The following is a 13,770-nucleotide window of genomic DNA, read 5'->3' on the forward strand; positions in this document are numbered from 1 at the left end:
GTAAAATAATTATACTATAAAGGGAATAAAGTTGGGACAAGGACAACATAGGATAAACAAGGGATAAAAAATGAGAGAGAGAGAAAATTAAGGCCCCATTCATTTTACCTTATTTTTGCTGAACTGAAATTATTTTTACTGAACTAAAATTATTTTTGCTGAACTTAAATTATTTTTATTGAATTGAAATTAATTTTACTAAACTGAAATTATTTTTATTGAACTAAAATTATTTTTTACTGATTTTTTATTATATTCCTTATTTAAAGTTACTGAATTTTGCCGAACAAAAATTATTTTTATTGAACTGAAATTAGTTTTATTGAACTGAAAAGTATTTTTACTTAATATTATTTTTTTAAGATGAAGTGAACAAGGCTTAACAAAGAGAAAAGAGAGAGAAGAAGAAGAAGAATAATAAAACAATAAAATTGACTGAGCAGAGAAAATAGTGTAACTGAATATACCACGTGAGTTAGCTTAGGATAGCATAATCCGAAAATTCAAAAGAAAAATAAGGCTTAACTTTAGTAATGTCAAAATAGCATAGTAGTATGTTTCATTCATAGTTTGCAAACAATAAGAATTTTGCAATATGGACAGCATTCTGTAAGGTTAAAGCAACAAAGATATGCATATGTTCAATGTCCCAAAAAAAAAAAAAAAAAAAAAAAAAAGATAAAAAGAAAAAGAGTTTTTATTTCAATTTATTTTTATACGTTTATAAATTAGATTTAGCATCTCCTACAAAATACCATAAACAGTAATTGTCACACAAAGTGAAAATTATGTTGTTGACTATAATACTCAAGGTGTACAAATCATTTCATTGTATATTTTCAACTCATTGTGTTTATTTTCTTTCTTTTGATCCATGAGGAGGTATTAAGAGTAATTGACCAATAGTTTTTCACGAGTCACTTTATACATAGTATATCGATAATTTTAGGGTTGAAAAGGAACTAGATTAACGTGACTAAAACTACTCCCATTTTGGTGAAATTATCTGCTCAAATTTCCTTCTAACCTACTAAAACTTAGGATAATGTGACAATTAATTTCTGACAAATAGAGTATAAATGTATAATTAGGCGATTTGTTATAAAAATACATCACCATATTGTATCAAACTATCAATTACTAAACCTCCCATCATTTTTTAAGTCATAACAATTCAATCATACCCATGTAATTTAATTCATTTATATGAATACCTTTTTGATTTTCCTCAAAAAAAAAAAAAAAAAAAAACTTTTTGGTGGATTAAGATAAAGCTTATCAACTTTTACATAAACAAACCTTATTTTTTGCTTTAGTTTTGCTAGAGTAGAATCTAACTAACTATAAGCTATGATTAACATATTGCCTAGTTTGAATTAGTAGCATTTATGTAGACTAGTCGTTGGTGCGTGCATTACGCACGTGTCCCCTGACTCTACGATATGTAATTTAGTAAATGTTAATTGTATGTCTTTAATTCGAAGATTATAAAAATACACGTGATTTTGGTTATATTAATTAGTTACATTTGAATGATTATAGTGCTTAGGTTTGTATGTAAATGGTAATAGCAGCTTATTGTTTGATGTAGTTAGCTAGTGAAATAGCATTTATTGTGTTATTAACTCTAAATAACGTACATTGTAGTTTATACTAATACCAATAATTATTAAAATGGTATTATTTTTAAAAGTGAGCATCCATCTACTTTAAAAACATAGTATAATAGTATATGAAATGATACCTTATTTGTTGAATATATGTGTTGACTGTTTGTAAATATGTTGCTTTAAAGTAGAAGATGAAGAGTTTAGAAGAATGAAAAGACTCTTCACATAATACATTAAGTTTGCATGCTATTTAACTCTTGTTTCATTGACAAACATTTCCATACGTAATTATGTTTTAGCGTTTATTGTTAAGCACTAAAACCTTAGTAAGTTGTATATTGCAACTCTTTCTCTCATTCTTGATTTGAATATAGCCATGACAAATAGTAACGAAGGGTGTTCTTCTAACAGCAATGTTAGTCGCAAAGAAAGTGCAATAATTAAGTATCACTCATCTTGATTTGTTAAATCGATATCTTAATGGACCATTGCTATCAAAAGCTGATGAATGATGTTCAAAGTATTAGTAAGAGATTACAAGAAGTTGTTACAGAGGAAGAAAAGAAAAGAATCAAGGAAGAGTGAGCTGGGTTAACATTGTTTTGGAATGAAGTGACACTATTCTCTTTCTCTCTCTCTTTCTTTTTCCTTGGCCTTCTCTCCTTATCCCCTCTTTTTGAATTTTTTTTATTTTTTTAATGGCTTTGAAAATTATATGACGCATTTACTCCCTTCTCACTCATTCCTCCTTTTATTGGCCGAAACTCTTTCTCCCACCCTCTTTCTTTCTTTCCTAAATCCTAATCCCTCTTGTTCTTCTTCCATCTTTTAAAAAGGTTTTGAAAATTTTAGGTTGCACTTTCTCTCCCCCCTTCCCAACCCCACCCTCTCTCTCTCTCCCCACGACCTCTTTATCTTTCCCAGCTTTTCTCTATCTCTCTCTTTCTTTTGGCCTTCTTCTCTCCTTTTCTCTCCCAGCCCCTTAATCTCTTATCACTCTATGGCTTCCTCTTTTGACCCCTCTTTCCCTCTCCTAACCCTCTTTATCTCTCTCTATCTCTTAGTCCCTCTTTGTCTCTCTCTCTCTCTCTTTTCTCCTAACTCCTCTCTCGTGGCCCCTCTTTCTATCACTTTCTTCTAGATCTCCTATCTCTCGTCTTCCCTTTCACTTTCTCCCGAACTGCTTTGTCTCTTTTTCGACCGATGTTCTCTTTCTTGACCCTTCTTTTTCCCAGCTCCTTCTCCTCTCTCCCCCACTCTTCCTTCTCCCTTTACTCTCTCCTTCCTTCTTTCATCCTTTACCTTCCCCCTCCCCTTTTCTCTTCCTATCTTCCTCTCCTTTTCTTTCATTACATCCCTCGTCTCTTTTTAAAGCTCTCTATCACTATAGTTGTACAAACATTATATATATATATATATATGTATATAAGAGCACTTACTGATGAATCTAGCACAATACTTCCTGTGCTACAAATGTTAAGTTATTTTGGTGGTACCCCAAGTTAATGTAATTGTTAAAATTTAATTGCGTTAATAGGAAAACAAAATAGGTTAATTTGACAGCAAATTTGCAATTGAAACTAGATCCAATAATCTAAAGTTATAGACAGTTAATCATACGATGAAACACAAAATTTCACTTAAAGTACAAATATACATTTCCTTTAAACAATCACATTTGATCCCAAATCAACCTAACAACTACATGTACTACTTCAACTACTTCTATACAAATATCATAATCACTCACAATATTTAATTAAAGCCAACTAATGACAGTCACCAATTCTCAAATTAGTCCAAAAAAACACAGAAAAATTAATTTTTACAAATTTATATGTGGCTAAGTTGAGGATATTTACATTCCATTGTCTGATTTGATCATTAACTTTTCCTCTAGCTTCAAATCAAGCAACATACAACATTTCAAAGTTTGAGACTAGTTTTTTTTTTCTTTTTTTTTTTGACAAAAGCAAAGGAAAATAAACAACACTACTCCAAATTAGAAAGGGTAAGCCGATATTTTCTTGCAATGTCATTAGCCCTTTGAACCTGGTCTCTATGAACTTTTAAAATTATGAATCTTTGAAATGAAGCCCCCACTTCCCTTAACTCCTGTAGCAGCCAGGTTATCGAGATCTCCTTGCCAGGGTTGTCCTGTAAGTTGTTTAGGAGGGACAGAGAGTCAGATAAAAGAAGAATTCCTTGCCTACCTCTAGCTCTAGCCCATTTCATTGCTTCAAGGCAAGCCCAAGCCTTGCATTGAATGACTGACGATGCTACTCCGTGTTTTCCGCCCTTGTCTAGTGAGTAGCCTTGGAGATTAGTCTTAACTGCCCAACCAATCCCTGCTCTTGTTGTCTTCTTATCCTAGGAACCATCAGCTTCCACGATGAAGTCAGCATAACCGATCTTTTCCTTTCCTAGATGCACGTGATTGAAACCCGTGGGAATGATAGGATTGTCCCTACTAGTAGCCTCAAACTCACTTGTTGTGTTATCTTGTTGTACAAAGGTCTCATAGTCTTTCATTGCTAGATTTATAAACTCCATCACTAAGCTTTTAGTTCCCATTGCTCCTTTGAAGCATCTTGCATTACTTGTTTTCCATAACCCCCATAACGTTGCGATGAACAAAGCACAATGGTTACTATGCTTACCATCCTCGCTATAAAAAGCAAGATATAGTGCTGAATCCATTTCCTCAACGAATTGGAACCAGGCGAGTCAGGGCAAATAATCAAGGAGCTGTCCTCCCAAACTTCCTTTACCAGATTACAAAACCTAAATAGATGTTGGCTATCCTCCAAGTCCTCCCCACATTGGTCACAGGTTGCCTCAACCTGAATCCCCCTCCTTGTCAGATTAGTCTTGACTGCAATGCCATCATGAAAGAGCCTCCACATAAACAATTTCTACTTTGGCTGAATATCCATTCTCCAAACCAACTTAACATACTCTTGATCTCTTGCTAAAAGAGTAGGTCCTTCCAATCCAAAGTCCTTTGACAAGTAGTAGTACCCAGTTTTAACAGTATACCTTCCCGATGGGTGGTATTTCCAGTAGAGGAAATCATCCTCCCTTGATGTGGAAGCTCCATAGACATAATTGATTTTGCACTATCCCAGTCGAAACATTCTCTAATCTTCCCTGCATTCCAAGTATTAGTATCCCTATCAATAAAATCACTCACATTCCAATCCAAAGCGGCTCTTAAAGTTTGGCCTGAGTTGACTAAAGGGATTTCCCCCTTCACCCAAGGCATACTAATTGCCTTAATTTTATTACCATTCCCCACTTTCTATGCAAACCCCTCCTTGAATGGGAAGGTCAAGTCTACAAAAAGTTTGAGACTAAGTTGAGGATCTGATCATAGCAGAGTACTACAGAAAACAATGAAATTTATCTATACAGCTTCTTATACAACAAAAAATCATCGTTAATAGTAATTGTTATTTTTGGTGCTTTTGTTTTGCAACTCAAACCAATTGAATCAGAAGTGTATAATTTTTTAATCAATGAAACAAAGTTATCTTAATGTTGAAGCAGCAACAGCTACCCTACCTTGAGTAGACAAGTCCTGCATAAAATCTTCATACGCTTGTAGGACCAAGCCTTCAACATCCCAATCATCACGAAAAGTCTCTGCTAGTTTAAACATGCGGGCTACTGTCGCAAAATATATTCCCCGCCTCCATTCCTAAACAGGAGGGCAGCCAGATTCTGCAACAAGCCAATCCTCGTATTTATATAACCACCCAAAGAGTTGATGTGTGGAGATCCAACATTGAAGTCACTTTCAACAAACAAAAAAAAAAAAACTCTAGAGTGGATCAAACTATTTATTCCTAGAGAATTGATTTATCATTCCTCCATTTTCTCCGTTTGTTTTAAAGGAAACAATTGTCATGGAAAATCATTTTTCAAGGAAAACAATTTTCAATGGAAACATGATTTTAAAAAAATTTTTCTTTTGTTTGTTTGATTAGAGGAAAACTTAAGGAGAAAAAGAAAGGAAGGTGGGAGGAGAGTATTAAGGAGAAGTAATGAGTGAAGAGGAAAATGTGGCATACCTTCTTTTTCTAAGGAAAACTGTTTTCCTTTTCTAAAGTGCAATTTTCCACCTTTAGAAAAGTTGTTTTCCATCTCTTATTAAAACAAATAGAGGAAAATGGAAAGATGAAGGAAAATCATTTTTCAGAAAAATGTTTTCCACCAAAACAAACGGAGCCTAAACTTGCTCCTTAGGTTGCGATAATTATGCTTATTTAGACATGAAAGGCTAGCTGGTCAGTAGTTAGCAGTATATATATATATAGCTGTTCATCATTTTTCCGAAATCAACAACAAAACCCCTACAAGTATTCTTTACCAGCTTGTTTAACACAAATTCATAATCATATTTTCCTTTTTTTTTTTTTTACAGGCCATCTCTAGACCGATGCAAAGATGTTTCTAACATGATGTTGCTGATAGCCATACAATGTTGTTCGCTAAGCTCAAATCATTCTTTAGATCCCCCAAAACAGCAAAATAAACCCCTAATCAATAACAATCCACATATTCTAAATAATACTAATGATTAATTAAACTAAATTTGGATCAAATTGTTAAAATAGTACCATATCAATAATAGTTCCTGAACCTATACTCCATCCCATAGCTAATCCATAGATTCCTACAAGTCTACAACAATCAAATTAACAATCAAATTTTCACTTACCCGATCCAAACCCAACCCGTTTACCCGAATTGACAGCTCTACACATAACACACAAAAATCATTAAATTTACTTCTATTGTGTCTATAAAATCTGCCTCAAATTATTTTTACTGAGGGGTAAAATTACAGTTTTCAAGAGATGTTGACTAAGTAGTCAAAATGCACACATTTCTAAGAAGACTAATTACCTTAACTTTTGTTAATCAAAATTCTTCAATGAGTAGAAATCCAGACTAGAGAGCCCACAGCTTTATTTTATCACATTATTATTATAACCATTTCAAGGGAACAAAAATTACAGTAACGACAACTGATATAACAGACTAACAGAGTGTTTATTTTTTTAATATCCATTTTCCCCAAGATTAAAGTTACTTTGTACATGGTAAAAAAAAAAAAAACTTTATATTATAAATTTATGCAGCTACAAATATATGCCAAAACTTAGTAATATATGAATATATGATACATAGTAACACAAGTTTTATCTAATATGAAGTGTACCATATTAGATGTCACTATTACTACTACTATTAGTTGCAGCTGATTGAAACAAAGGCTTTGAGGAGCTTTCATTGACTAAACATGTTTGTTCTCCTTCAGGTGACTCTTCAATTAGTCTTGACAATTTCTCTACTAGTTCTCCGGCACTCGGCCTCATCGAAGGATCTTCATCGATGCATGCCCTTGCTAGTGTTGCCATCGCAATTGCTCCATCAAACGAGTAGTTCTCCCCTAAGTCTGCGTCTATCCAACCCCTTAATTGATCCACATTCTCGGATTGGAGTATGGACTTAATTTTTTCGGAAAGCATAACAATTTCTCCTTCTTGAGGACTCATTACCGGGGTTTCCCCTGATAACATTTCTAACAAAACCACGCCGTAAGCATAAACATCAATGCTCGGAGAAATTATACCTTGCTTAATGTACTCCGGAGCTAAGTACCCTTTGTCCCACGACGAAGGGTTTCTAGAGGAAAACTCTACGTCTTCTGTATCGTTCTCAACACATTTTGCCATGCCGAAATTCCCTACTTTTGTGTTGAATTCTTCATCTAGGAAAATATTTTTGCTCTTTAAGTTTCGATGGACATAAGTCGGGTGCATTATATGGTGCATATATTGCAATGCCAAGGCAACATCTAAGCAAATCCTAAGCCTCTGCTTCCAAGTTAAAAAGCAAGAACAAGAGGCTATAAATTGGCTTTTCATGGCTAATCCACCATGAATCCAATCCTTTAACGACCCGTTTTTTGCATACTCGAATACCAAATATGAATCGTCTTCATCCATTATACAAGTCCCTAACACCCTCATTATGTTAGGATGATTGTGAATTGCATCTTGAAAAAGGCTTAAATCTACTTTGGAAATGTATTCCAATGTGGTATACTTTATTGCCAAATCCTTACCTTTGATACGGCCATGATAAACATTTCCTTCAACGACGTTATGGCTGTCAAAATCCTCGGTTGCCTTTCGCAGCTCCTCGACTGTATAACTCTCCAACATCATCTTGCTATTGCTTCGCGGAGTTGCTTCACCTTGACCATCCAGAGTGCTCTGAGACCCCTCAAAAGAAATCTTCTTTTCGCTTGTTGTTCGTATACTTAAACTCAGCTGCTGCAGTTCAGTATCTACAATTTTTGCTGACAGACAGTTTTGCTGCTCTTTTTTCTTCCTTTGCAGTAAGAAAAATACAGCAAAACCCACGATGCTAGCAACTACTACAAAGCAAACTACACCAACAGAAACTCCTAACTTCAACATTCTCTTTTTCTTCTTTCGAGCAATGGCCTTGCCACTCATCTTCGATGGCAATCCCAAACTCGGTTCACTTGGTTTCACGAGAGATCCTAGAGTAGGTTTCTGATTCAGTGGAATCAGAACTGACAGTGAATGATCTTTGATGACTAAATCACCTTCACCTACTTTCAGTCTCTTATTCGCGCTGATTATTGCTTTAGCAGTGGTATTGAACTGTAAGGCTAAGGAAGACACTGTATCTCCTGCACTGACAGCATACGAAACCAATAGTCTGATACCTGAACTGATCTCAGAACTCGTAGGACAAGCACATCGTACAGGCACCGATACATTGATCTTCTCCAACAGATTCCAAGGCGCGACTCCTGCATTCTTCTCTCGAATAGCTTTGCAAGTAGTTAACCCTTCCAAAGAGTCTGCAATCCCTTCAAAACTCTCACCAACAGCAGTTGTTTTTATCAGTTCAGCTTGAAAAACTCTGCTTTTTTCGACACACTTGCAATTGACAGGAATCAGCAGAGGCTGATTATTCGAAAGGTACTCAGTATCAGGTGAAAAACCATTCACTTCTGCAACCGTGAATCGATTCAATCCCAAGTAGTATGTAAGATTATACAAAGAAGAATAGTAAGGATTTGTATGAAGAACAGCATAAGTACTGCACTGATTTTCGGCCGCATTGTGATTACATTCATAGTTCACTGATTCAACAGAGTTGCCTTCACAGCTAATCAGTTCATTGTTATGAGCAAATATAGGGACAAACACTAGAAAAAAGAAGAAAATGAAGAATAACTTAGTGATTAGAGCAGCCATATGCTATTAATTCAGTACTAATAACTGATAAAACATATTATAGGAGTGATTAAATTAAAAATGAGAGGATTTTTAAAGTATAGTGGGAGTAAAAATATATATATTTGTAGCATAGTAAGATGAATATTTTGGATCTATACAACATAAAAAATTATGTGCTTAAAAAGGAGGAAATATTTATAATATATAGTGTAGATTATAGACAAGAGTATTGGGGTGCTAAAGCTGTACTAATATAGTTATTCAAATAGTTCCAGCTGTCTGTCTGGGTTCATTGCCCACATTCCACTGTTTATGGTTTTGGGTTGGCTAAATATCTCAAGAACACAAAATTGTAATCTTTTTGGAAACTTTAACATGCATCCGATGTAATTTTCTCTCTATGGAAAAGATAATCCCAACTTTATGTTTTACAGAATTCATGATCAATTTGTGATAAGAATTTTCATCACTGATCATTATTTTTCCCTCATTTAAAAATTGAAATTATGTAGTATTGTGTCGATATCTGGCAACTTTTTTTTTTATTTAATATAATAAAAACCCTATAAACAAATGTATCAAGCCAAAATCTAATCGACTAAGATAACAAAGTAATCTCTATAACACTGATCGAGTAACCCCTATAATATTAACAAAATAACCCCCATGATAGCTAGGCATACACTCATACTGTGTGGCCAACCACATATAAGGATTTGTGATCGAATGAATGTATCGAGCCAAAATTTGCATCGCTGATGATAAATCCTCTGCACTATTTAATTATACCTCTACAACCATGAATCATGATCTTCCCTCTTACTTTTATCCACTCAAGTTCTCCTTTTTATAATTTTGGGATTTTTCATTTGATAACATTGTAGTTTGGCTTTTCTATTTGATACACAACTTATATTTTTATTCCACATGGTACCATTGTAATCTTGGCTTATTCCCTATTATAGCATCCCGTTAAATAAAACACTGGTTTAGGGTGATTGTGGTCTCCCCCCCACCCTCTTTTTTTTTTTTGTTTGTAATATCGACTTCAAATTTTGATTCTTTAAGGTCATAATTACATCCAAAACTTTAAATGAACATTTTTTGTACGAAACAAATTAAAATATACAAATTAAGACATTTTCTTGTACATAAATCAAGACATTTTAAGCGATTTTTTTTGCTAATTTCGACCTCAAATATGAACCTTAAGGCCGTTAAGGGCTTACAAATCATCTAAAAACCTTAATTTGACCGAACAATTTTTATGACATCCAAATCGAAAAATACATAACATTTTTGATGTAATGCTATAGTAGAGAATAAATTAGAAATATAGTGGTAACATGTGGAATAAAATTAAAAATTGGGTACCAAATGGAAAAGCCTAAATTACAGTGGTACCAAATGAAATATTCCTATAATTTTTAATTCCCTAATAAACCCTACATATATTTTATTTTAATAAATTCAACTCAAATGCTTTCATGATTCTTTACTAAACTTTGGACTTACAGAAAGAAGGGATTACCATTACATACATCATTTAAAGCAATTATTTCAAACTAAATTGCCAATTTCCTTGTTAATAAGTGATAACAAATTTAAAAAAAAAAAATTAAAAAAAAAAAAAAACCTAGCCGTCTCCTCTTTATTTTTTCTCTCTAGGGTTCTTATAAAAATTGTTTCATAGGCCAAAAATAGTCAAATTTCTCCGAAAATTTGGCTATTTTCCTTTAGTTTCTTTATGTTTTTGTTATTGAGTTCAATAAATCTACACTCTTTGAAGGTAAGATTTGTGCGGGATCGTAAAAGAGGTTAATCCTTCGATTACAATCAGATGAATCAGACGAAAATTTTCTGTACGACTACAACAGATCGATAGACCCTTCTTCGAAAAAGGCTGTAAATCACAGCGATATAAAAGAGGGTATGAAGAATGTACGATCGTAGCTCTGCTGAAAGGAAGCTTTTATTTTATTCATTTGTCATGTATTTATTAAATTTAAATCTTTTTGTAGATGTCGTTAGAATTTCTAGTCCATACAACCCGCATACCAATATACCATTAACATCCCAACTAAATTGACTTATGAGTGCTTCTGATCCGATAAAGCACATCCCCTAAATAAAGTTTAAACAATCTCAATCATTCTCTCTTTTTCCTTAATTCATCAAGGTCAATTGGTCTTGTACTTTCAATCCCTCAAAGGCCCAATCCAATCATCCAATTCCCAAGCCCATTATCACTTTCTCTCTCCTCCAAACCTCATTCTCCAGTCCCAGAAGCCCTACTCCACCGCTCCGCCGTTGACGGCGCTCCTTCATCTCTCCACACCGTCGTTCTCTTCATTCCATCGCTGAATTTGTAAGTTTTCGTCTAAACTTCAAACCCTAAATTTTAATTGTTTTCGTCTTAGTTTTACAAGTAGTTTTAATTGTTAGTTTCATGATTAATTTTTTTTTTTAATTAGGGTTTGTTTTCCGATTTAGCTGAGTGTTTTCTTTGTTGACAATATGAGTTTTTGAGCTTACCTCTTTATGTTTGTTCTGCTTATGTATTTGAAGTTTGGCTCCAATTTTTTATTTTCATTTTCATCCTTTTGATGATTATGAATTTTGTTTGTCAATATTATCTGATTTTAAGTTATCATCTATTATGTTGTGATTCTCTATCATGGTGAAATGACAACTGAATTCTGTTGGAGGGGTACATAACTGGTTCTTTCATTGATAAATCAAATTTGCATGATGAAATAGTCTGATGATGAACCTAGGGCAAAATGATAGTTAAAAAAATCATGGGATATTCTCAATGGTAAACCCAACATGTGCTACGCACCAATGGTAACCCCTCTTTTTTCTGGGTCCCTACTGACGCTGGGGTGCGAAAGCATGGGGAGCGAACAAGATTAGATACCCTGGTAGTCCATGCCGTAAACGATGAGTGTTCGCCCTTGGTCTACACGGATCAGGGGCCCAGCTAACGCGTGAAACACTCCGCCTGGGGAGTACGGTCGCAAGACCGAAACTCAAAGGAATTAACGGGGGCCTGCTTTATAGACTTGCATTACATCGCGCGGGAGTTTTGAACAAAGAGAGAAAAGATCTTGCGATAGCTATCCTACACAATGATCATATCATACAAAATGACCTTATTTTAATTTTTTCAATCACTCATAACCTTATTTCATTAAATTTATTAACTATAATTAGATTTATATTAAAAAAAATAATAATAAAATTAACCCAACCACCTGCCCAGCCACCACCACCAAAAAACCCACCCACCATAACCCAGCCGTAGCCACCGACGGTTTTCCCTTTCTTCTTCTTCCCTTTCCCCCTCCATAACTTCAGGCCACCACCTCCCCAGCCTCCTTCCCCACTTGCCTTCCGGCCACCCTACCCAAAAACCCATCCCCTTCCCGTCCCTTTCCAATTTCCGGCCACCCCCACCTGCCCAAACCCCATCCCCTGTGCCGACGAAGCTAATTCGTCCATCTTTACCCACTTTTTCCCCTTAAACCACCATCCTCGACACCCTAAAACCCCAAAAACGAATTCCCTAAAATCGAAACCCTAGATCTCGGCGTTCCGGCAACCTTCAGTTGATTATGGCGAAATTCCGGCAACCTTCGCTGGTCAAAAACCGATGATTTCGAGGTCAAAATCCGCCAACATTGCAAGCCTAGATACGTTAGTTTCGCTGCGAAATCCGGCAATTTTGAGAGGTAAATCCGGCTGATTTTTGCAAGTTGAATACAATTCCAGCCACCGCAATTTCGGCAGGCGCGATTCTGTCAGGCTTGATTCCGGCAGGCTCGATTCTTCAATTCCAGCAGTTTTCAAGAATTGCTAACCGTCGGGGAAGGGAAAAGGGGAGGGTGGTCGGGGAAGGGGTTGTGCTACGACACTCTGGGGGGAAGGGGGAAGGGCTCGTCGGTGGCTACGGCTGGGTTATGGTGGGTGGGTTTTTTGGTGGTGGTGGCTGGGCAGGTGGTTGGGTTAATTTTATTAGTTTTTTTTTTTAAATATAAATCTAACTATAGTTAATAAATTTAATGAAATAAGGTTATGAGTGATTGAAAAAAATTAAATTAAGGTCATTTTGTATAATCCAAAAAAAGAGGGGTTACCATTGGTGCGTAGCACATGTTGGGGGTTACCATTGAGAATATCCCAAAAATCATTTATTTATATAATTGTTAAATAGTTCTGTAATTTGTTAATTCGTAAATAATTTTATGTAATTTGTTAAATAATTTCTCCCTTTCTTTAATTGCACCATTTGGACATTTTCATTCACACTTCACTCTTAACCTTCTTTTGTGATTTATCCGTTAGAAAAAAATATAATTAAATATCATATTTTTATATTTACTTAAATAAATAACTAGTAATCATCAATAAATAATAACCAATCAATTATCCATAAATATATATATCAATAACTATATACTTAATGACACACTAAAAAAATTTGTGTTGATTCTTGGTGTGATAATACACCATTTTTTTTTCCTTTTTTGTCATTCTCGTATGGAAAATATTTGTGTAAAATAGAAATGCATATACAGATGATTAGTAAAAGGAAAGTCTAATAAAATAAAATAATGAAAAAATAACCACAATAAATCGAATTTTAGGTGATCTTCCAATATTAAGTCAACTTTAATAAATTAAAAAATAAGTCTAACATTGATGTCTATATTCCATAAATAATTTAAGTACTAGATTTGACTTGTGACCGGTCAAACAAGTCATCAATTAACTTATACTATAATTAACTCTCAATTAAATAAGAATTGATTTAATTAAAAACAAAATATAGCTTAATATTAATTTTAAATACAAAAAAATATTTTTAA

The 13,770-nt window shown here is 34.4% G+C and overlaps 1 protein-coding gene across 1 annotated transcript; it reads right to left on the reverse strand.

The window, feature by feature from the left end:
- Nucleotides 1-6,688: 6,688 nt before the first annotated feature.
- Nucleotides 6,689-9,041, reverse strand: LOC110689914 (protein LYK2-like). The gene has a single exon (XM_021866741.1). It carries the CDS (start codon nucleotides 8,915-8,917, stop codon nucleotides 6,842-6,844), a length of 2,076 nt encoding a protein of 691 aa, XP_021722433.1. The 5' UTR covers nucleotides 8,918-9,041; the 3' UTR covers nucleotides 6,689-6,841.
- Nucleotides 9,042-13,770: the final 4,729 nt, after the last annotated feature.

This window comes from Chenopodium quinoa, unplaced genomic scaffold, assembly GCF_001683475.1.
Source record: "Chenopodium quinoa cultivar QQ74 unplaced genomic scaffold, ASM168347v1, whole genome shotgun sequence".
Lineage (NCBI taxonomy): Eukaryota > Viridiplantae > Streptophyta > Magnoliopsida > Caryophyllales > Amaranthaceae > Chenopodium > Chenopodium quinoa.